The 23,734-nt window shown below is 41.7% G+C and overlaps 1 protein-coding gene across 6 annotated transcripts in view; it reads right to left on the minus strand.

The window, feature by feature from the left end:
• The window catches only part of LOC101159603 (chloride channel protein 2), a 116,314-nt gene extending 114,184 nt beyond the window's left edge, over positions 1–2,130 (minus strand). For 2 of the 6 annotated variants that reach the window (XM_023961220.1, XM_023961219.1), the window contains exon 1: positions 1,915–2,130. In XM_023961220.1, coding sequence (XP_023816988.1) covers positions 1,915–1,965 — 51 coding nt within the window. In that variant the 5' untranslated portion in view covers positions 1,966–2,130. The remainder of the gene's footprint in view (positions 1–1,914) is intronic. The other 4 variants (XM_023961224.1, XM_023961222.1, XM_023961221.1 and 1 more) reach the window with 3 other exon arrangements.
• Between the last annotated feature and the right edge of the window lie 21,604 nt (positions 2,131–23,734).

Consider the following 23,734-nt stretch of genomic DNA (forward strand, 5'->3'; position numbering starts at 1 on the left):
CTTTTTATGCTCAAGCAGCAAATTTGCCGCACGACGAAGGAGAGGCGGTTGATGCCGCTAACCCCATAGACCCTCAACAGCTCCTTTTTATAAATCACTGTTTGTTTTCCTACCACACATCTCTTTCTCCTTCTCTGGACTTTGGCAGTTAACACATTTTACAGTGCAATCAGTCAACAAGACAATAAATGTAAATCTGGTATTAATAAGCATCAGATGTATATGGCGTTCCGTAACTTTCCTTCTTGGAAATGTAATTTTATGTAAAAGCAAATGAACATTTTTTACAGTCACTTAACAACCCTTAAGCTACTGCCCTGTTCCCATCATTCATCTGTTTACACTCTCTCCCGCTAACTGACAGCGACTCACACCCCAACCTAACACAGAGCATACGGTTTAGAGTCAGATGCAACCTCAGACGAGGAAAACAAAGATGTACATTTTTACATAACAAATTTTTTTTTTTCTCAACAGCATTTTTTGATCTGCTCCTGATTCACAATGATTTGAATGATGAAATACTCAGAAATGTAATTTTAAGCTTAATTTTCTTTCTACATGTCCTCTATAATAAAAAAATGCTACCAGAATATGTTGAAAAGACAAAAAACACCATCTTCATCAGATTTTTTTAATCAATTGTCTATATGCTGGTTTTCCTTTGCAAGTGCTCCTGACCAGACCAGGATTTCTGTACAGCCGGCTTTTCATTCTCCCTCAGGACCAAACTACACTGGTCTCTTTGAGAATCCACTGCCCACAACCGAACCCACACAGCCATCACCACTGCCAGAAGCACACAAAGACACCGTGTTACTACAACCCACGGACAGGGAGCATTATGTGAGCCCTCACATTCTAGCTATTTTGATTTTAGGTTATTTATTTCCTAAAATTAAAAAAAAAATCTGTAGAGAAAAAAGTTTAGCTGATTTACAACGGCAGTGATTTTTTTTTCTTTTCTTATTTCTGTTTCCTTCCTTGAAGCAGCTGGGCCAAGCACGAGACCGGTCAGGGTGACGGAGTGTCCGGTGCTGAGATAAAAGATGGACTAGAATCTATAAGCTGCTTCTCTTCACTATCAATAACACATTTGCTCTCTGCAGATTACTTCTGCATGGACACTGATGGACTTTTATCTGTTAAAGAAACTTCATCGTTATTATTTTTTTGGTTGTTTGTTTTTAAAGGAGGATTCTGTCCAAACGTCCGAGTCTAAAAGCCGTTCTTTCCATGACAGATGATACAGATTTGTTTGCACCTTCTGTAGTTTGTGCAGCCAGCAGGAGGTCTGAGTGAGGAGGAGACAGTTCATTTTCAGGAGAGGTTTTACTGAAGCCTCACACCTTACACAAATGATGAGAAACTTTCTGCTGCTTTCTGTGCAAACAGTGACCAGAATAAACTATAAATAAATACAAACAAACAAAAAAAAGATGGGTTTTCCTAGCAAAACAAAGTGAAACATTTACTGTTTCTGCACTTCAGACACATGCATGCATGCATGATCATGCAGCAGTGTATGCATGTGTAAACATTGCCCTCCAGAGCAGCTGATGCCTCCAGCACCAATGCCCTGGCTTCTGCTTCTTTCGGTGGGGCTAAAGTCAGCTGCTGCCCTGCAGTCCGACCAGGACTTTCTTAAAAACCACTTTGACTCCAAATGCAGATGTCAGAACAGCCGGTTCCACGCGATCCTCTGCAGTCCCAGCTGCGGGAGTGAAACGCTTCCTCGTGGAGTTTCGGTAACTCCCGGCGCGAGGACGAGACGCCTTCTAGTTCTGCGGCGGGCTGACGGTCAAAGCGAACCTGCAGCCAGAGCCGCCGCGTCCACCCGCTCTGCTCCACGCAGATCAGCGAAGGTCCCGCAAAGTTTAGACGAAATCTCAGCAACAAGTGTGCGGGACTCACCAGAGTTTGTTCATACTGCAGCGTGGGCTGCTCCGCGCCCTCCCCGGCCATGGCTGTCGGCGCCCGGCGTCCCGGTGAAGCTCTGCGGCGGAAAACGACGAGCGAGGCGGCTACAGCGGCGGGCTGGAACCGGGAACTGTGGCCGCGCTGATCCACACAGCCGTCATTTTATAGCCTTCATGTCCCAGAAAGACACGGCGGGAGCGAGGCGGGACTTGGCGGCGGGTTGCGTCGATGGACCCTCCCATCAGGAACCTCTGATCAGTGCAGGAACTTCAGGTTCCCATCAAGTTCTGCTTCTTCTCAGGACTTCCACCCCGATGACAATTGCGTTTTTGGTGTTTTTCTCACGATTGAGGACATATAAAGAAAATTAATCTCAAACTTGCACTTCTTACTATTTTGCTTTCTTCAAATCGTCGTGAAACAGTAGCAGACGAAAAAACGCATTTCAGTAGTGAGGTAGAAAGTACTGGGAGGGCCACAAGCTCCCTTCTCTGCTCCACTCTGATGACGACTAGATGATCCATCTTTCAGCTCATCTGAGCTGCAATCTGGCTCGAAATTCTACAGCAAAATGGCTTGCCATTTTGTTGCACCGGTAGTGTTAGGTTGTGGCTGTAAGATGGCGGGAAAACACAAACAGATGGGTGATCAGAAGTGGGAGCAGGGCACCAACAGTCTTTGGAATTTCTAATGAACTCCTGCTGGAAACAATGTCCCAGAAAAAGGCAGTTTTTTTAAATGTTACCCAAACGTGACATTATTATAACTATCATAATCTATTATACTAATCAGAATCTTTTTTTTTTTTTAGGGGTGTTTCTTTAACGAAAAAGAGGGTCTAAGGGCAGGGATGCCCAGTTAAGCCTGGTCTAGTTAGTTTAGCCATTTAATGTTCACTATACAATTACTGGTATGAAGCCCATTGAGACAACTATTGTTTTAATATTGGGACTATTTAAATGAAACTGGAAATGCTTTGAAAATAGAACAAAAGATGATTGGAGTGGAACTTTAAAGACAGAGATCAATTACCTGAAACAGAAGCAAATGTGATCAGGTTTGGAAGGAAATCTTTTGTGACTGGGATTCATGGAGCACAAGACTTTCTTAAAAAACCCTCTTAGTGTCACTGACCTTGCTCAGACCAAAACCTGTCAGTAAAAAGTGGTTAAACTTCTGCTCAGTACTAGTCAGAAATAGCATCATTTCACATATCATTTCACATTTGTAATTAAAAAATTCTAAGCAAAACTGTTTCATGATACTAGTAATTTATTTCACTATCACGCTGCTCAGGCATTTTTTAGTTTGGTTGAATATTTTTACTTCTACTTGAATAATTTTGAAGAACCTTTTATTTAACAATGACTTGAGGCTCCTCTTCTCTTCACTTTACAAAAATGATGGGAAGTTCTTTCAATGTCAGGTCTATTTTTACTCATGGAAGTTTTAAGATAGTATTCCTTTAGCAAGACGTAGTCTATTTACTACAAGTAAACTCAGTCTATAAATTGAGGCAGTAGTCTTGGAAGCTTACTTTTTATGTAGATTCCAATACATTGTAAACCTAAAATGTATCAATCGGAAGAAGTATTCAGTTAGTGTACTTCCTAAACAACATGTACATGGTCTATATAAATTACAATATTGGTTCTTAGGGCTTTCTGAAAAACGTGATTGTTTTTTCAAAAATTGGTTACTTATTTACTTTTTTTCAGTTCAGTCCTGCAGTCTGCTCATCTAAGGGGGAATTTAGGTCATATGCAAGAAAAAAAATATTTCAAAAGCAACATTGGAAGAAAAAAAAATAGAACTAACAGGTGTTTATATCAATATGGTTGCTTTTATTCTGGGAAAAAGAGTGAACTGTCTGCTACACCTCAATGCTTCGTGCCAAAAGTAGTACACAAGCTTTAATTATGACACAATTTCTTCGAATCTTCAATTAAACTGCCATGTAATCAGTAACCTGATCCATTTGACCTTCAGTTTCTCTTTGACATTGTGTATAAAAATATATCTGAGCAGAACCTAAAGAAAGGGATGGTAGGGAACAAAAAGTTTCTTTAACTTTATTTTATAAGTCGTTCCTTTCGTCTATTTAAAAAATGTAAAACAAGATGACCTGTGAAGAATTAAATGAACACAACAAACTGAATACATTAGTGTTAGCACACAAATTTAAGTCAAGTTGCTGCAGAATTCTGCTAAGAAAAGAGCAGGAAAAAGTCTGCATTGGAAATTAGACATTTATATTTACACAATTCTACCAAGTTGATGACACTTAGTTTATTATGGACCCCCAAACCAAAAAACTGGAAGTTTAGCATTTCGATTAGAATTGCAGATAGTAACACGCTGAAGATGATCTTTAGACAAGCTCTGCAGTCCGTCACTCTGCAGCCTCTGGCTGTGCATGCAGTCTAATGTTTGAGTGGAAGAGGTTTTGAAAACTTTCCTCTGGTCATGTCAGAAAACTCTGCATCAGTCTATAAATACCAGCTGTGTTCTCACCATCTGTCCAAAACTTTCCATCTTTTTTGTTCCTGGGAGTCTGAATATACCCAGAAACAATAAAGACATACTATTTATGTTGTTTTCTCTCAATTTTACTCATGGCCAGGATCCTGAATCCTTCATCTTTATTCTGAGTCTTATTTATTTATCGCATTTGGAGCTTTAAAAGCTCTCTCAGATGCCTCCATGTCCTGAAAATGCTTTTTTTTACCGTCTGCACCTGCAGGAAAACACAAGAGTTTCTTAAGAAACCATCAATTTTCTCTTTTCGCAAATGTGACTTTAGCCAGATTTATTTTCATAGCTTTATGCATAAAACATCTATTGTCCCAAAGAAGTCACCCGCTGACTCTAATGATCTGCTGGATGGATTTGCACAGAAGTCACAAGGCCTCATTCCTTAGGGAGTCGGAGCGTTTGTGGAGCCGCGCTCAGAAGGGTTTATCCAAATCTGATTAATAATCTGGTTTAATCAATAAATGATGGCAAAGAGTTTTGTGCTTTTATCATTTTTGGCAAGACACCCCCCCCCCCCAAAAAAAAAGAGTACAGAAAGCATGTGAAAGATAAACAGGTTAAAATCAAACACATCTTGATCATGAATCTGAATGGAGGTCAAACTTGATTTTCTAAGTTAACCAGATGTTACACGCTGGGTAATTATTACACGGAGGATTTTTCCTTCTGAAGCTGAATTAAAATAATTCGTCTTTAGGAACGTAATACAGAGAAAGTCACGTGTTTGATGTTCTTTTGCTGTGATGTGAGACAAATACCTGGAACTTAATTATAGCTGTCAGTGGAGACTTCAACCTGAGGCGCAGCTCTATAAAAACAGACTCGTGTCTACACTGAAACAAAGCCCGTGTTTTGGGTGGGGGTACAGAGGGGGTTAATCATTATTGTGGAACTGCCTGAATGTTTTTGTGGTTTCAATTCCAAATAGTGTCAGGTTGTAGTTTAAATATTTGCAGATACTTCACTTGTAAAACCTGATGTAGCGTTTGAGATTGAAAGTTGATGCTAAGGAAATGAGAGTAGAACCAAACAGCTCAGTGCTGTCAGTGACAGGGTGGCTAAACCTGCCTCTTGCATGCAGCACTGCTGTTTCCAACCAGGATTCTGAGAAACTTCTGACTTCCTGTGGAAAGGGACTAGAGGTGTGAGACAAACAGAAAGACCAATCAGCAGCAACAACTCAGTTTTCCTTGACTAACCCAAATCGGGGTGATGAAGGCTTTAAGAAAAAAGGCTGACTGTGTGTGGACAATAGAGGGACTTCCTGTGTTATCCGTCCCATAGCTTCAACACAGAATTTCAACTGAGATCATAAGATCTCTATTTGTGTTGGTGAAAAGACTTGGCAGATGAGGAAATTGAAAATACAGAGTAATACATAATCAAAGCCGCGAGCGTCCTTGTGTGGCCTGCAGTCGCTACACCTCCCCACCCTTGCAGCCCCTCTTTGACCCACCCTTACCGTCTCCTACATGCCCCTTACTTTAGCCTTCTGATCCTGCCAGCCTAGTTAGAGCTGCATGTGACACATTCATAAAAAAACAACACCATTTTTAACACCATTGCAACCATATAATGATTTGGTCATCTGAGGGTGATGAACAGGTCTGTGTGTTTTTAGAAGAATCGATAAAAGATCCCAGATTTCAATTGGCAGCAGAAGTTCTTTGTTAACCACGCCCACATTCCTAGTATGTTCATATCCTGTGTCATATTGTTTCGTTCAACTTGAGCCAACGATTCACGTATTCAATTTTCGCAATAATCTGGCAAAAAATGTGGAAGCAACACAGAAACTCCACATTCGTAAAATTGAAAATCTAAAACTAGTCGTTAAAAATCTGCAAACTTCTAATTCCAACATTTTTTCAGAAGTAGCTTCTCAGTGATGCTTCAGGAGTCAGAAGACAATAGTTCAAACAACTAAGAGGAGTTTAACTTTGTAGAAGGTTGCAAAGGTTTGTTTTTTTAATTCAAGATGGCAGCCTATTCCAGAGGTCAAGGCTTATCAAAACTTTGATTGTGGTGTGTGGGACATTCTGTGACGATTGCTCGAACAAAAGTTTTCTTTTCCCATATTGTACGAAAACAAAAATTACACATTATCCCACAAAATGGCTGACAAGCCATAGGTCCTGCCAACCCATCCTTCCTCTTTCGGCTTCTCCCATCAGGGGTCGCCACAGCGAACAAGTCGCGTGGTAAACTTGGCAATGTTTTACGCCGGATGCCCTTCCTGACGAAACCTTCTCAAGCCAGGCTTGGAACCGGCACAGGGAGCAGCCCGGAGTCGAACCCTGGTTTCACGGACGGAAGGCGCTGTGAGCCAGCACGAGCTAAACCCATAATAATTTCAAAGCTTCTTTTGGATATCCCTGACACTTTTTTTTTTACCCCTACCACCTAGGGACACTTTAGACTAACCAGCTAACCTATGAAGCATGTTTTTGGACTATGGGAGGAAGCTGGGGTGCCCAGAGAAAACCCCCACTTGCACATGCAAACTCCACACAGTTGGGTCCCAGCTGGGATTCAAACCAGGGCCTTCTTGCTGTGATGCAAAGGCGTGAGGCACTGAGCCACCACACAGCCCAATGCTGTGATCATGGAGACTTCATGTGACCAGCGAGCTCTCGTTACAACAATCATTCAGCAAAACGACTCCTTAGCTTACCTGGTGTATAGATATTTGATGGTTTGGATGCAGTGAAAACCCAGGTCTGACCCTTTCCAATTGGAAAAGATCAAATCCTTACGGGAAAACTTCCTCTCCATGTGGAGCCTCTGCAGAGTGTCAAGTTATCGTGCAATACATCAAATGTGTCTGAGATAATAATATTTTTGAATGTCAGTGTGTGAGCAAAACCTGAGAAAAAACATCCTTTTCAGATCCTGTTCCTCAGATGGAGGGATTTGGATTCAAAACAAGTTTTATCCCAAACCTCCTGTAGAGAAAGAGGAATCATACACTGGTAACCTCTGAGAAAGTTTTAGCTTGCTAACTAACTACCTTATTTTTTGGACCGTAAGTCACTCCGCAATACAATTTGGAATATAAGTTGCATAATACAGAATAAAAAATCATATATGAATCGCACCTTTTGGAGGAATTTATTTAACAAAATACAGAAACAAGAATTGAGGTTTTATTTTGAAGACACAGATGATGTTGAGAGATCAGGTTTATTTATTATGAAGGGTTCTACAAAAACATCGGTAATCCTGTCTCGATATTTGGATTTGAGATCATTCAAAGATTCTCCCGGTACCGGGAGGTTCACTCCCGCACCGAGAGCCGTCCCTGCACGACGGCCGCCTCCGCTGTGTTTCTGTCTCAGTTTGAAGGCTCACTGTCCCGCATTAAGCCGTAAGGGGAAGATAGAAAAAATGAGGGGGCCTTTTTTTTATCATTGTTTCTATGAAAATAAGAAAAATATCTCAAGGGTATGTCTGAATTCCTTCTCTACTCACTACATATAGCACTATATGGTACGTTTGCCATTTTGTAGTGCTGTCCGAATCTTCAATTCCAAAATTGAGTGCCCCAGAAATTTCCCAGAAGTCTCTGCGAAGAACCAGTGTGTAATGATGCTCACTGGATTGGCAAATATAGACCACAATGCTCTGCGTTTGGACAATTTTAGCAACAAAAAAAGTGTTTACATGTCATTTTTAATAACCAACCATTAAAATTTTCATCTTCAGAATGGATTCATAAATAATCGTTGTAAATTGCTATTAATTGTTACTTTTTGATGATGTCATATTTGCTGTTTAAAGGGGAAAAAAAGTGGTGAGCATGGTGTCCGAATTGCTCTTAAAATCAAGGGGACTACATAGTACCACACTAGTTTGTTAGTAGTTAGGGGTTAGGGAAAGAATTTGGACATAGCCTAAATTCAGGAGGCCCGATTCACTGAAAACATCACGTGCCCAAAGCTGAGTCCATGATTGGTAGATGCGACACGGTGACCTATCCTTGAACTCTGGCTGGGCCCACTGCTCAAATCCCGCCCCAGAACCTTGGATTGCGCTTGTAGCATTGACTTAACATCGAAACTGGCCACCTCTGCTGCGTGAATCACATTTGATGTGAACGCAGCTTTGGAGTCTTGTATTTTAGCGCAATATATGAACAATTATCAACCAAACAATTATCAACAAAAGAACCTTTGAACTATCATTCAAAGCTTGTATTTGCTTCTGACTCGACTTTTTTGTTGGAGGTGAGTGATTCTGGGTAAACAGGCGGACAGAAAGCCGATCATTTATGATCGGCTGTTTTAACGTGAGAGGAAAACATCAAACAATAACCTGAGTCATTCTCCATCCACTAGTGTAGGTGTTAGTGCGGGTTTCCTGTTTGTTAAAAAAAAAGACATTCCTGAGTTAATAAGCTACAAGTTTATTCAGACAAACAAAAGTATGAATACGCAACAGAGCGGGGAGCATTCCTGAAATAGCAGCTGAAGAATGGAGGTCAGTGTGTGTGTGTGTGTGTGTGGGGGGGGGGGGGGGGTGACTTGACTAAAATGATTACAAAAACTGTTAACTGGAGTTGGTTCTCTTTCTTCAAACTTCTTGGAGAAAAAGTGAAACTTCTGTACAGATAGAGTCCAGCTGATGACTTTTTTACGATATGCTTCAATGGAATCAACCTGGATGATTGACAGTCTACAGATTTGACGAGAGGGAGTTCACCACTGAAGGTGTTCTCAGGTGTGGGGCAGCGTGCTACTTGACAGCGCATGCTCATCCTATCTGTCCAGTTTCAGGTCAGATTAAAGTGTTTCTCCTGGTTTATATTGATGGGTCAAAAGTCGAAACATAAAAAATAAAAATCAGTTTAAATGTGGAGTTTTTTATGTCATAATATACTTAAAACGAGTGAAGAGAGAGGTGGCAAAGGCCAAACAGAAAGCTTACGATGAGCTTTATGACAGGTTAGACACAAAGGAAGGAGAGAAGGACTTGTACAGGCTAGCCAGACAGAGAGACAGAGATGGGAAGGACGTGCAACAGATAAGGGTGATTAAGGACAGAGATGGAAAGGTGCTAACAACCCAAGAGAGTGTACAGAAAAGATGGAAGGAGTATTTTGAGGAGCTGATGAACGAGGAAAATGACAGGGAAAGAAGGGAGGAAGATGTGGTTGTTGTGGAGCAGGAAGTAGCAGAGATTGGAAAGGATGAGGTTAGGAAGGCGCTGAAAAGGATGAAGAGCGGAAAGGCCGTTGGTCCTGATGACGTACCCGTGGAGGTATGGAAGTGCTTAGGAGAGACAGCAGTGGAATTTCTAACGAGGTTGTTCAATAGGATTTTAGAGAGTGAGAAGATGCCTGAGGAATGGAGGAGAAGCGTTCTGGTCCCGATCTTTAAAAACAAGGGTGACATGCAGAACTGCAGCAACTATAGAGGAATAAAGTTGATGAGCCACACAATGAAGCTGTGGGAAAGAGTAGTGGAAGCCAGGCTTAGGAAGAAGGTGGAGATTTGTGAGCAGCAGTATGGTTTCATGCCCCGTAAGAGCACCACTGATGCCATTTTTGCTTTGAGAATGTTGATGGAAAAGTACAGAGAAGGTCAGAAGGAGCTGCATTGTGTGTTCGTAGATTTAGAGAAGGCGTATGACAGGGTGCCGAGGGAGGAGCTGTGGTACTGTATGAGGTCGTCTGGAGTGGCAGAGAAGTATGTCAGAGTAGTTCAGGACATGTATGAGAGAAGTATGACGGTGGTGAGATGTGCTGTAGGTCAGACAGAGGAGTTCAAGGTGGAGGTGGGACTACACCAAGGATCAGCTTTGAGTCCTTTTTTGTTTGCTATGCTGATGGACAGGCTGACAGACGAGGTAAGACAGGAATCTCCCTGGACAATGATGTTTGCGGATGACATTGTAATTTGCAGTGAGAGTAGAGAGCAGGTGGAGGAACAGCTAGAGAGGTGGAGGTTTGCTCTGGAAAGAAGAGGTATGAAGGTCAGTCGTAGTAAGACAGAATACATGTGTCTGAACGAGAGGGATCAAGGTAGAAGCGTTAGGTTACAGGGGGCTGAGGTGAAGAAGGTGCAGGAGTTTAAGTACTTGGGGTCAACAGTTCAGTGTGATGGGGAGTGTGGAAAAGAGGTGAAGAGGCGAGTGCAGGCAGGTTGGAGCGGGTGGAGGAAAGTGTCAGGAGTGTTGTGTGACAGAAGAGTGCCAGCAAGACTCAAAGGAAAGGTGTACAAGACAGTGGTGAGACCAGCTCTGCTCTATGGGTTAGAGACGGTAGCAGTGAGACAGAGACAAGAGGCTGAGATGGAGGTAGCGGAGATGAAGATGTTGAGGTTCTCCTTAGGAGTGACCAGGTTAGACAGGATAAGGAACGAGTACATCAGAGGGACGGCTCATGTTGCCTGTGTCAGCGACAAAGTCAGAGAAGCCAGACTGAGATGGTTTGGACATGTTCAGAGGAGGGATAGTGGATATATTGGTAGAAGGATGTTGGAGATGGAGCTGCCTGGCCGGAGGGCAAGAGGACGGCCAAAGAGGAGATACATGGATGTCTTAACAGAGGACATGAAGTTGGCTAACGTTAGGGTAGAAGATGTTCATGATAGAGTGAGGTGGAAAAGGATGATTCGCTGTGGCGACCCCTGATGGGAAAAGCCGAAAGAGAAAGAAGAAGATACTTAAAACTCACTTTTGTTGATCCAGTATTAAAAAGCTATAGATGAAGTTTACACATAGTAAATAGTATGTACTTAATATGTGTTTTACTATTCTCTTAGAAGGCTCAAAGTGCTTTACGGTCACAGTCCCATTCACCCATGTGCACACACACACTCTTGCACACTGATGGCAGCTCTGTTGCTGAACACTGGCGCTGACCTGTAACCACCAGGAGCCATGTAGAGCTCAGTGTCTTGGTTCAACACATGGGCAGCAGAGCGGGAACCGAACCTTCCAATCAGAGGTCAAACACTCTACCTCTGCACCACGGCCACCCATGTAAATAATATATAAATAAGTTTGAATTATCTTGCAGCGGCAACTGAAGCATAAAATTGTTCGATAAACAAACAAGAGTTTGATGGTTATGGCACCTGATTCCTCTGAATTCACTTAATGTTGAACATTTCCTCCACAGAGCAGGTTCTACTGCAGTGATCATCAGTTCACTGCATTCATGGCGACAAGTTTAACATGATGTCATATTAAATTCACAGTAGAAAGTAATTCCATTTTTAAAGAACAAAAATGAACTACAACAAACCAAAAAACGAATACGATATAGTACAACCTTTACATTTCGATAAGCCACTGATGGGAGAAAAATGCTGATTGGTTGATAAGTTAAGGAGTTTGTTAACTGCGTTTGTGTCTGTGGATCTGTATGTTAAACAGAGGAACTTTTGCTTTCTATCAAAGCAAAAAAAAATGTTTTTGCAGAAGTGCAAATCATTCTAACAGCTGGACATCATTTTGCTTTTAAAACTTTATTAACAAGAGGAAAAACTGGAGTTGTAATATGATGAAATGATTCTGCACATGCTCATGATTTTGAACCTGTTTATGTCAACATCAGAGCATAAAAATATATTTTAAATGAATAGAACACCTTAATTAGAGCCTGTTAAAAGATGGCTGCTTTGGACTCTGTGTGCCACAGCGAATCACACGATGAGCGGTTTTATTCCACGTTCCATTAGTTTGTGTCTTAACAGTAACATTTAGCACATTTTGACATATTTGAGAAATGCTTTTATCTCTTCCTGTTTTCACTTTGACTTTCTCAGTGCTGACCCCTGCACCTTTAAATCTCGTCTTTTAACATCAGAGGTTTGTGACAATCTGAAATAATGCACCTCTCTGATTTATTTGGTATTTTTTTATGAGAAATTTGAGATTTTTGTAATTTTAGAGTGTGGATATGTCTAATAATGGGCTTTGGCAAAAAGGTGTAGATAAATAAGAATGACCTGATTTATTTTTTGTCATTTGTTACAATGAACAAACCTCCAAAGCAGTTTGGCTGTTTTGGATCAAGAGACCAGCTGTGTGGGCCAGTGCTCTTTGATTTCAAGTTTTATTTTGTGGTTCTTGTCATGTTCTGTTCTCTGGTTTTCCCCGTGTCCGTCACACCACTACAATTCTCCACAGCTGTCGTCATTCGTGTTAATGACCCTCAACGTATTTAATTGATTCCATGTTGTTCTTGGTCGGGTCATCCATTTAGTCACCTTTTTGTTGTTCCCTATAGTTTCTGTCATGGTCAAGTTCATTTATTAACTGTATAAAATGTTTGAGCCTGGATGCCTGCATTTTAGGTCCACCTCTACCAGTTCTTGATAAGCAGATGATTAACATAAATATCAAGTTCAAAACAACTGAACATTTCTGGTTCTTCAGCCGTCTCTGAAGCTGCTTCAAGTGAACATTTGTCTCCAAGAAAATGTATTTATCAGAGAAAGAGTCCCATAAGTATGCCGGTTCAGCACAGTGACCATGTCCGGAATCACGTGAAACGGTTGATGAAAACCACAGATATTTTTGAGGCTTGGGGAGGGAGATTCTGCTCTGCAGGGCAAGCTCAGCTCCACTCTGGTCTGAGAACTTTGTGCCCCCCAGAGTCTGTGAGCAGCCGCTGCATTGTAACGTTTTTAACTGCACAACAGCCGCTAGAAAGAACAGAGTGAAGAACGCTGATTAGCACCACAAATGCATTTCAGACTAATCTGACATTAACAGTCACATGTTGGAAGCTGGATAAACAGAAAATACTGATGTTGATGGACTTCAAAGAAATGCCTCAGATATGAGCAACTCTTTTACTGTTTGTAAAAGTTGCGATTAAGACAAATGATTAATTATTTCAGTCTGAAAGTGCTGTGCAGGTCAGAAGAAGTTGTGGAAAAAGTGAAAAAAACAAACTGCTGAGACTCTGGACTTTTGTCTGCAGGATTGGAAACCTTCCTGGTTGAGATGGACTAGTATGCGTTGGTTCGTCTGCTTAGATGCTTAGAAGGTACGTTTCCATGGATATGAGGTTTGTTTGTTCCGGGTCTTAGAAGAAAAAATAAAAGTCATCTGATGTCAAAATGTTAGTTCCACCTGCTGCATTTGCTTCACTGACTAAAATCATTCAAAGTTGAATAAAAACAGATCAGCAACAAAGTGGCTTTTGTAGTTGAAGTTGTTTGCTGATCTTAATACATTTTCTGGATCTTTAAAAGGTTTTATTTATTGTTTTGTTTTTCTGCTTTGCTGCCCGTATGATTTTTTTTTCACAGACAAAGTTTTAGTCTGTCATCCACCAGACTGAATCATGGTTCTTTCATTTCTGCAGTCTTTTTCTCACAAAAACATCTTCAAATCTATTTTGCAAAATAAAATCTTTTGAATGAACATTTCTGTTGAATCAAACTGAAGCAATTACAGAAAACGCTTCTGTTGTTAGTCATTACCGCTCTGTGTGCACATGTTTGGTTCTTCATTGCCTTCGCACTGTTCCCTGTGCACTGCAGGGCATTACTGAAGCATCAGGGGCCCATCCAAGCATTATGACCCAAAGTGGCCCCCCAGTGAGGGCAGCAATCAGGAGAAATGATGGTTCTGTCCAACTTCAACAACAGCAGCAGCCATGCACATGCACACACACACACACACACACACATCCACACAGTGCACACAGTAACAGATCTGAGTGTCTTACAGAACAGCATGCTGCAAAATTTAATGATGCTGCATTAAAAGCTCATTTTCACAAAGCTCCTCCCATGACGCTGCAGTGAAGCCACTTTAAAGAGCCTCACGGCTGGCAGGACTTCCTTCTTTGGTTTCTCAGGTTTGTTCTGCTCACTTAAAGCTGCTGGCCTGCAAGTTCTCATGCTTTCCTCACACATCTTTAGTCCATCTGAGATTCTGGTTGCTCCAAGCCAGATTTAAAGACCCAAACCTCACTTTTTCTCCTCTCCCTGTCTCAACAGGTCTGACACTGTCCTCCAACCTAAAGAGCAGGAGCCTCTACAAACAGTTTTAGATTCATTGAACTGGTTTTACACCTGAAGAACAGAATTGAAGCCTGCAGTGATTTGACAGCTTTTGTTTCTCTTCATCTAAACATCAGCTGCTGGAAAAAGCCTCAAGCAATGGTGAGAAAGAGGGCTCCTGCTGAAGGAAAGATTCCCGTTTTTCTGAACATGAGTCCTGTCTGACATTTTCCCCCAAAGTAAAGGAACACTGAAATGTGGATTTTTTGTGAGGAACTGCAGCAGACGGAAGTAGGGGAGGGAAGCAGAAGAAAAGTCTGCTTTTAAAATGAAGATCCATTTGTTCAAAAAGATGGTCAGATTGCTTTTGTTTCATTCACTGAAATATTAATGCTTTGATCGAACTATTCAGATCCAATGTCTAATGAGCAAAAGAAAGCATTTATCATGCTGTAAAGATTTGTTTGGCTGAAAAAATGGGAAAAAAGGACTTTCTTCTGTAATGTGGATGTTCCACATAAAAAGTAGGCGGATCCCAACACAACACAAGGAGGGCTCAGGAGGGAAATAGTATGAAAAAGCTTTGAACTCTGAAAATAAACTTTTATTAAACTTCTTTAGTGTTTCTCTGTCCAAAAAAACAAAAATATGAAAAACAAAACTGGACAACTCTTTGTGTTGGTAGATTCATGTCATTATAAGCATGTTTATCGAATGTCTAAAGGAAAAAAACACTTTTTGTTCTTAATGTCAGAAATTACATCCAGGATAAATATATGCATATAAGTTGTAGTAACTGAAATCCTGTGTTTTACCAGGAAAATGGATGATGGTTGAATAATTCAGAAAGAAAAATAATCCAATTTACCTGAAATTTAAGATTTTTAGATTTTTGTTGATGCAAATCTGGGCTTTAAATTTAAAAGTAGACGTTTAATTATGGATCTCTGAAATGCAGCAATCTGTTTTATTTTAAAAATAATAATAATAAAAAAAACCATCAGGGACAGACACACCAATCAAAAACCAATAAAACACAGTCAAGTTAATATTTCAATGGTGACTTCACAACACAAATAGGCTACAAAAATGTGTTGATTCCCAGCTAATAATAGAGAGGATGAAGAAAAAGAAAAACCAATAATGAAGGCCTGTGCACGTGGTCAGACGCACGCAGGTCAGGTGGGTGTCAGTCGAGACTGACATCAACTCTGAATTAAGTGTTTTCCAACAAACAGGAAAAAAACATAAATAATGAAGCAGCTTTGATATTAGTGCATTTATGCATGTTCACATCTAAATGATGTCGCACGCGCACAGGCGCGCAGTGCGCTGTTGACTCACCATCCTGCCGGAGCTCTGGGTACCAGTCGGTCCAGCGGTTCCCCAGCAGGAATTCTGTAGCGGCGGTGAGTCACCTGCTGCTCTCCATCCCGCACCTCCTCTGCGCTGCGGGCGGCGGAACGCGCGCGCTGCGGAGGAGGAGGAGGAGGAGGCGAGTCCGAATCCCAGAAGTAGAAAGTTGATTCTCGGGAGCAGTTTTCTTTCTGTGGACTTTGTTGTTTCTGCAGAGATTCGGGGTTCTCTGTAGTCTGGATCCCGATCCTTTAGGAATCCACTGCTTGAAACCCTTCAAGCAGCAACAACCTGAACTTCAAAGATGCGGCAGAAATCAACCCCCAACCCCTGTCAGGAGGATGGGGACTCAAGCGCATAGCGGAGACCCGCGCGGAGCTGCAAGCGGAGGACAGCGGAGATGCTCCTCAGTCATCCAGCAGCAGATGTTGCATCGCCACTGTGTTGCAATGCGGGTGCTGCCGCTGGAGCAGCGCGTGATCCCGCCACACTCACGCACCATCCAGCACGCGGACTCTCACCGCAAATCCAGATGTTTTAGAGACTGCGGCTCTGCCTACGGAGGAAGGAGGACAGCGGAGAAGAGGCAACCTGTGGGAACGTGAGTGTGTGCGTGTGTGGTGGTGGTGTGTGTGTGTAAGGGGGGGTCTTTTTAGTCAGGAGGTGGGGGCGCTGACATCCAGCCAAAAATGATTTTACTTGCTCACAATTATCCAGTCAACAACACATTTCCATCCACTTGCTAACTTGTGGAACTATCTGTAGCGCAGCATTTGACGCATCAGAAAACGCCTCTCTATCCCCCCCTCATCCCCGCCACAATCAGCAACAGAAAACAGTCTGTTCCTCCAGATCTTGGGCAGATGATGCAGATCATCTGCCCATGATCAGACTCTTCTGAAGTGGGGGGTTGTGAGGCTGTGTGGAAACCATCATCTGTGGAGTTCTGCATCTAAATTGATTTCATTTGAACAGAATTCCTTCTGCTGCTGCACTCAGATAGTAAAAGATGCATTTAATTCCTTTCAGATCTCAAATTTGGGATCACAACTTTCTCAGGAATCTTCAGGAGCTGGAAAAGTGACAGATCTCATCAAATGGTTGAACATTTTTTGTATAGAAAAGTTTCAGCCTTGTGTTTTCTGATGGACTCCTGTGGATTTGCATGAAGTGTGGGTGGGTGGGAGGGGTGTGTGTTTTGTCATCACACGGATCTTTGGTTTCATCTGTTACTCTCCACAGCTGTTTCTGTTTCGGCTGTTAAGTCCTTCTCAGCTCCTCACTGCAGATCCTCTCGTCCTTAGTAAGTCGTGGGTTTGTTTGCTTTTTTAGTTTTGATTTTTGTGTTTTTGTTTATGTTGTAACCCTTGTGCTATCCTAGGCACTTTAACGTTGGGAGTTGGGTCATTTAGACCCACTAGACAGTGCTCTGAACCTTTTATCTTCAATGATTTGCGATCTTCACTGGTGTCCATGGATTACATGAAATCTTTCCACCTTTATCCACCTTTGTCATGGTAGGGAGAACATGTCAATGTAAGGATGGGGTCATCTAAGATAGCACAAGGGTTAAATAAAGTTTTGGTCTTCTGTTTTGGGGTCAAACATCACCTCAATCCCTGACAGCAGAAGTGGAGGTTTGGTTGTGTCACAGCCTCATATTTACACTTTAGTTAAACCAAAATAGTCAATATCACCCATGGATGGTTCCAGATCCGCTAGAAGTTAATGAAATTCATGTAGTTCTCACATGAACACCAACATACAATTTATCTTCCCTGATAATTATTCCTAAAAGTACATTTCAATCTGTAGAGCTCAAAACTTGTAAAATAATTTACTTAAAAGATTTCTGTTAAGAAAATTTTCAACAGAAAATGAGTTTTACTTTACCCCCCAAAAAGCAAAGAGAGAATCAGGACTCACCGTAAAGTGTGCATAAAGATAAGAGATCGACAAGACCGTAAACAGACAAACTTTTCACTAACCTACAGCCAACTGAACACACAGAGACACAAACATGAGGTTTGATCAAAGCACCTAAAACACAAAGGAGATCAGAAAATCAGGATACTCCCCCTTCATTAAGGAGGACATAAATAAAGAAAATTAAGCTGAAAATTGAGTTTCTGAGTATTTCTTTATTCACATCATTGTAAATCAGGAGCAGACACTTAAAAAAAAAACCCTGCATATTTGTAATGTAAAAAATAGGCTAAGCGGATCACAATCTCCCTGCTCCGCTCCATTCTGATGCACTCACTTGTCGTCAGATAGATCTTAGTTTTGCTCGTCTAAGCTGGCATCTGGTACAAAACTGCACGGCTGGATAGCTCCTAGATTGTTTGCAATTGTGTTGCATTGCTAATGTTAGGTTGGGGGTGTGGTGGGAGAGCATTTAAACAGAGAGCTCTCAGGGGAAGGGGGACAGGGTTACTCCACGCCAACAGTCCCAGCCACAACTCAGAGGTCAATTTGTAAGGAACTACTGCCGCTCTGCAGAAACTACGTCCTAGAAAATGACACAGATTTTTTGATTTATGCAAAAAAAAAAAAAATTGCATAATCATCATTAAGAGACCACTCGGAATGCTTTGAAAATATACCAAAAGATGACCAGAGTGGGACTTTTAAAACAACTATGTAATTAACAATTAAAAGCAGTGTTTATGTTTGTCATCTTATTGTACCAAATAAATGATACATCTGTGTTACATGTGATTGTTAATGTGATCATGGGATGCTCCCTCCCCCTATACAACAAACAGGCTGGCGGATTGCCTCCTGATTGATGCCCCTCTCCAGGGGGGGCTCCTTGTTACAGGTCTGTGGTTTAGGTGGGGGCTGCTATAAACAGCTTAGCACGGCCATAACCATAAATCACACCAAGGAGGGTGAAGCTAATGACTCTCATTGGTGTCAAGTGTTTAAGTGCAGGATCCAAAGTCTAATAAAAGTGACAAACATGATGAAGATAACAACATCAGCAGCAGCAGCAGTGGATCACTGCATCTGTCTGCACTGCAACAGGCTGTCAATTCAACGCATAACAATGCAGTTTCCACTGTCTCCATTCTCTGGACTGACACTGCTGTCCTCATTTGACCCCAGATTGTTTTATGTGCCAACATTCCCAACTTTAGATCATTTCATCTGCACACTTGCTTGTTTGTTTGCTAATGTTCTGTTTTTGTTACACTGTCTTTATAGTTCAGAGATCAGGTCTTGCAGCTCCTCAGACATTTCACTCACCAACACTCTGTATCCAGAATATCCCAGAATCCTTTCTGTTCACGGCGGTTTACGCATTTGACATACTTTGGTTTGATGCTTTGTTATCATACAATGTACAAAAAGTAAAAGCTCTAGTGCTATTACATCAGAAATTATAACAGAGTATGAAAAAGAAGAAATTAGATTCCTAACACAGACAGATAAAATAATATTTTTTGAGTCTTGTGACAGGAGGAGCTGCAAGCATGCAGACTGGGATTTAGAGCCTCTGAACTGAATTTATCTGTACTTATTCTAAAAACTAAAATAAATCATGGTGTTGTAGCCTAGAGTTTGTCTTAAAGAAGCTATTTCTCCAAAAAAGTAATGTCACACAAAAGGATTTGGGGTTTTTTGAGGTTCAAGATTTCATCCAAACTCTAACTTTCATCCTAGTTTGGAAGAGAATTTGTGATTTTGCTGAAAAGTCAACAATAGAAGAATCTCAACAACATGGTGTGTATTCCAGCCTTGCCCTCATATTTAGATCTCAATGGACTTCTTTCTAAACCAATGTGTTTGGTGGGGGTCAGATGTAGACATGTGGTCCGTCATCATACTGATGTAAATGCTCTGGACCTGCAGGATAAAGCAGGACTGTTCTGGGAACGCCCAGGTGATCAACCTGATGCAGTTAGAATCCATCCAATACCAAATGAGGATCCTGAATTATGGAGACGCCATGTGTTTTTTTAAATAGGGAGACCTTAATAAATAATTGTCAGCTGTGCAGAAACACTGCAGGTGGACATCAGGAGATGTTCTCATTCATTCATGCGGCTTGGCTCTGACATCCACCCTGCAGACAACAGGGAGCTTTGAAAAGTCAATAAAGTAATTTGCTGCTCCCAGAAATGAACCATTCTCCGGTTCCACTCATTAACTCCCCAATCGTGGAGGCTGAGATCATCATCCTGAACCAGAACTATCCGTGTCCCTCGAACCTCCAGAATCCTATGTTTGACCAGGGCTTAATGTCTCAGGTTTCAATCCTTAATGAAGCCCAGATGTTCCGAGCTGTAGTGACATCATAACTGAAATTATCAGCTTTCATCTTCTCCTCTTAGACACCTGGACACATCTGTGACTCGTTTTTATTCAGCAATACCAATGAAAGAGAAGCTCTGATGGTCCACCACATTCTGGCTGCAAGATGACTGTCAGGCTCCTCCTCCTCCCTGCTGCTGCCTGCTGTCCTGCATCCTTCTCACCTGTCGTCATATTCAGCTTTTCCAAACAGACTTTACCAGGTTTAAGAGAGCTGCCAGAACCCAGTCCTCCACATCTGAACAAAAAACGAAAACGTTTTGACTCTGTTCATTTAAATTACTGTTAAAACTGCTTTTGATTTAAAAATATTTGTGTCAATTAAACTTGTAAATCCAGGTAAGAACTCTGTGAGCGTATGCACACGTGTGGGGATGTACACGCGTGTGCATGTAGGCTACTCATGAGACTCATTTATCATAAGTTAGGCAGAACAAAAACAAAAAGAAAACTTTTAGCCTGATTTACTAAAATAAAAAAATAAATAAAAAAGACCCAAACTGAAGTTTTTCTGGACATAAAGTTGAAACAAAGGATGTTATGCAGCTTCAGAGAGCCTCCACCCCCACCACCATCTGCCATATCATCACTTTCTGCCCCTGTCTATTTGTGTAATGTTGGGTTGTGTGGGTGAGGACTCAAGGGTAAACAGAGGAGAAGGGTGCTGGACGGAAAATCAACTGATGTTTCTGTTTAATAGGATGAAGAGAAATGCTGCCAAGAAGAGACAGGAGACACTTTAAGAAAACACACATCTACACGAAACACACACACCTATGCACAAAATACACAGACATTTACACAAACACACACTCAAAATTTTAGTTTAGGTTAAACACTGAATCAAAATGTGAAATAGAAGAGATGCAAGACTTTCCACACAATGTTTTGCTTATACTTGTGACTGTGTTTCAAAAGACCAGGGACTTGCTAAAATCTGCAGGAACATTGCAGCTCAGTACTTAGAACTTTACTCCATTTGTTATTTTCTGTTATCTTTTCTCATAATAAAGTAAAGAAGATGCTTTTTTTCTATCAGGGTGCAAATGAGGAGACTTTTTCACCAAAAACAAGTTTCTTCAGATTTATTCTTTAGCTGACTCAGCAGTTTGTGAACTCATTTAGCAGGACTCATGGGAGAAATAAAAAATCCTTTGCTATAAGTTGTTAATATACAGTACAACCTAAATGTATTTGGTAGTTTAAGAAACATATCAGCATCAATGTAAACAATTCAAACTAATTATTTACTTAATTAAAATGCCTAAAGAAAAAAGGTAAAATGTTAGACCATGTTGTCTCCTGGCACAAGATAAAATATACGTGCATTCATTCGTTTGTTCGTTCTCAAACCAGATCTGACCTTAGACCTCCTTTCAGCTGACCGTCGTGTTGTAGCTTTTCTTTGGGGCAGTGATGTAATCCAGACGAGACGTCTTTGTTTCTTCAGCAGCACGTCTGCAGAGCTGGCATGTCGTTTCTGTAGACGCTCATGAGCAGAAAACATGAAACTCTGTTAGATCAATGAGTTGATGAGGAAATGCAATCCCTTTTTTAACACTGCAAATCTTTTTTTATTTAGTTTTATATGAGAACCAATACCTTTAAAAAAACAAGTAAACCATCCAGGATGAAGCCCGCCTTCCCCCTGCAGCAGCTGGATAGGCTCCAGCATCCCTGTGACCCTGCAAATAAATGAGCAGGTATAACGTCAGCCTAATAGCATATCTGCCTAACTCATTTTTTAAGGTTTTTTGAAAAGAAGAAAAAACACCTTTTTTTCACCACTCACAGTAGAGTTAGGCCAATATCTCAAATTGGCAAAAAAATGAGTTAGGCGGCTTGGCAGCGGTGGAGCCCCCCACACTGGGGACCTTCTATTTTACCTGCAGCACACACACAGCACTCCCACACCTCCACACATGGGTGGGGTCGGGGGGGGGGCGGTCGGTCTTCACCCGCCTGGTCCTCTCAGGGCGGCCGGGCTTATGGGTATCCTGTCAGCTGCGGGAATGGTCGGGCATACGGCGCTGGGGGGGCGGCCGGCTGGGGGGGGTTACTGCGTGGCGGCGGGGGGAGGGAGGGTAACCAGATGATTGTGAGTATGTGTGCGTGAGTGCATGGGTAGGACGGACCTGGGGGCTGGCTCGCTGGGACCCTCTGGGGCTTTCCCTCCCCATCACAGAGAGGGGGAGGGAAAGTTTTTCAAGTGTGATTACCCCTAGATATGAATACTGTTTTTATGTCTGCTATTACACTGAAGATGTCTGTGGCTTTTCTAATCTGGAAAAACATTTTTTAAATTTTATAAATTGCTCCACTTATGTGACATAAAAACAAGGAGCTTTTTTTCTATAACGTTGGAGAGATGTATTTAGCTTTTGATTCTGGGGATGATCCATAAAGTACCAACATTGTCTTGAAAAACACTTCATAATGTGTTCACACAGCAGAGGTCACCTTAACAACATGTCAGCAAAGCTGCCTGTCAGAAGTGCAGATGCTCAGAACAAAAGAACCCTGAAATAAAAGACAGATCAAAGTTTTTTTTGGACTGTTTGGTCATGAATGAAAAACTTTTGGTTCTTTACTTTCATCTTTGTCCTTGGAGCTTTTTCCCCAACAAAAGAAATTACAATCAAATGTTTGTTAGAAGCTGCAGCTTCTGTCTCTATCTTGGAGTTCAGGATCTGCGTTCTTCAACCTGCTGTAGCCTCCAGTAAAAGACATCAACCACGTCAGTGGAGCAGGAAATAATAGAGTTTAATAATATCAAGTAGGATGAACTGCTTTATGAAGGGTGCATTTAAAAAGTGTGAAAATGTCACTTTAGCTGCTCCCAGCAGAGGGCAGCACTGATTAAATATTAATAGGGCTCCTACCTCCTTCCAGTCAGTCCTTCCAGAACACTTTGATAAATTTCGGTTGCAAAAGAGCTGTTGCAGATCCATTGAGACCCTTTACAGTGAATCATTACTGTTAAGTTCTGGGTTTGGAAAAATCTGATCTCAGCAGAAATTGAAAAATAAAACAGTCGGGTCCTACAAACTGATTCTGTTATTGGAACCATTTCAGATTCATTTCCATAAATACAATTTTCTGAAAAGAATCACTGTAAACTGCGTGTATCGAGACAAACTTTCTTTATACCATAGAGTGTTCCAGAAGTTTGTAAAGTTTACAGTTTGATCACATTTTTATACCTATTTCAGCATTTGGGCCAGGGGTGTCAGAATCTCTGACACCTGGGGTCTGGTAAGGGGACCAAAGGCTTTCCTCTCTGCTCTTCGCAGATGATGTTGTCTTGTTGGCTTCATCGAGCCAGAACCTCCAGCGTGCATTGGGGCGCTTTGCGGCCAAGTGTGAAGTGGCTGGGATGATGGTCAGCACGCTAAATCCGAGGCCATGGTTCTCCGCCGGAGAAAAGTAGTTTGCCATCTCTCAGTGGGTGGAGTGTCCCTGCCCCAGGTGGAGGAGTTTAAATATCTTGGGTCTTGTTCACGAGTGAAGGAAGACCGGAGCATGAGATTGACAGGCGGATCAGAGCAGCGTCCGTAGTTATGCGGTCGCTGTATCAGTCCGTTGTGGTGAAAAGAGAGCTGAGCCAAAAAGCAAAGGTCTCAATTTACCGGTCAATC

The sequence above is a fragment of the Oryzias latipes genome, chromosome 13 (genome assembly GCF_002234675.1).
Source record: "Oryzias latipes chromosome 13, ASM223467v1".
In the NCBI taxonomy this organism is placed as follows: Eukaryota; Metazoa; Chordata; class Actinopteri; order Beloniformes; family Adrianichthyidae; genus Oryzias; species Oryzias latipes.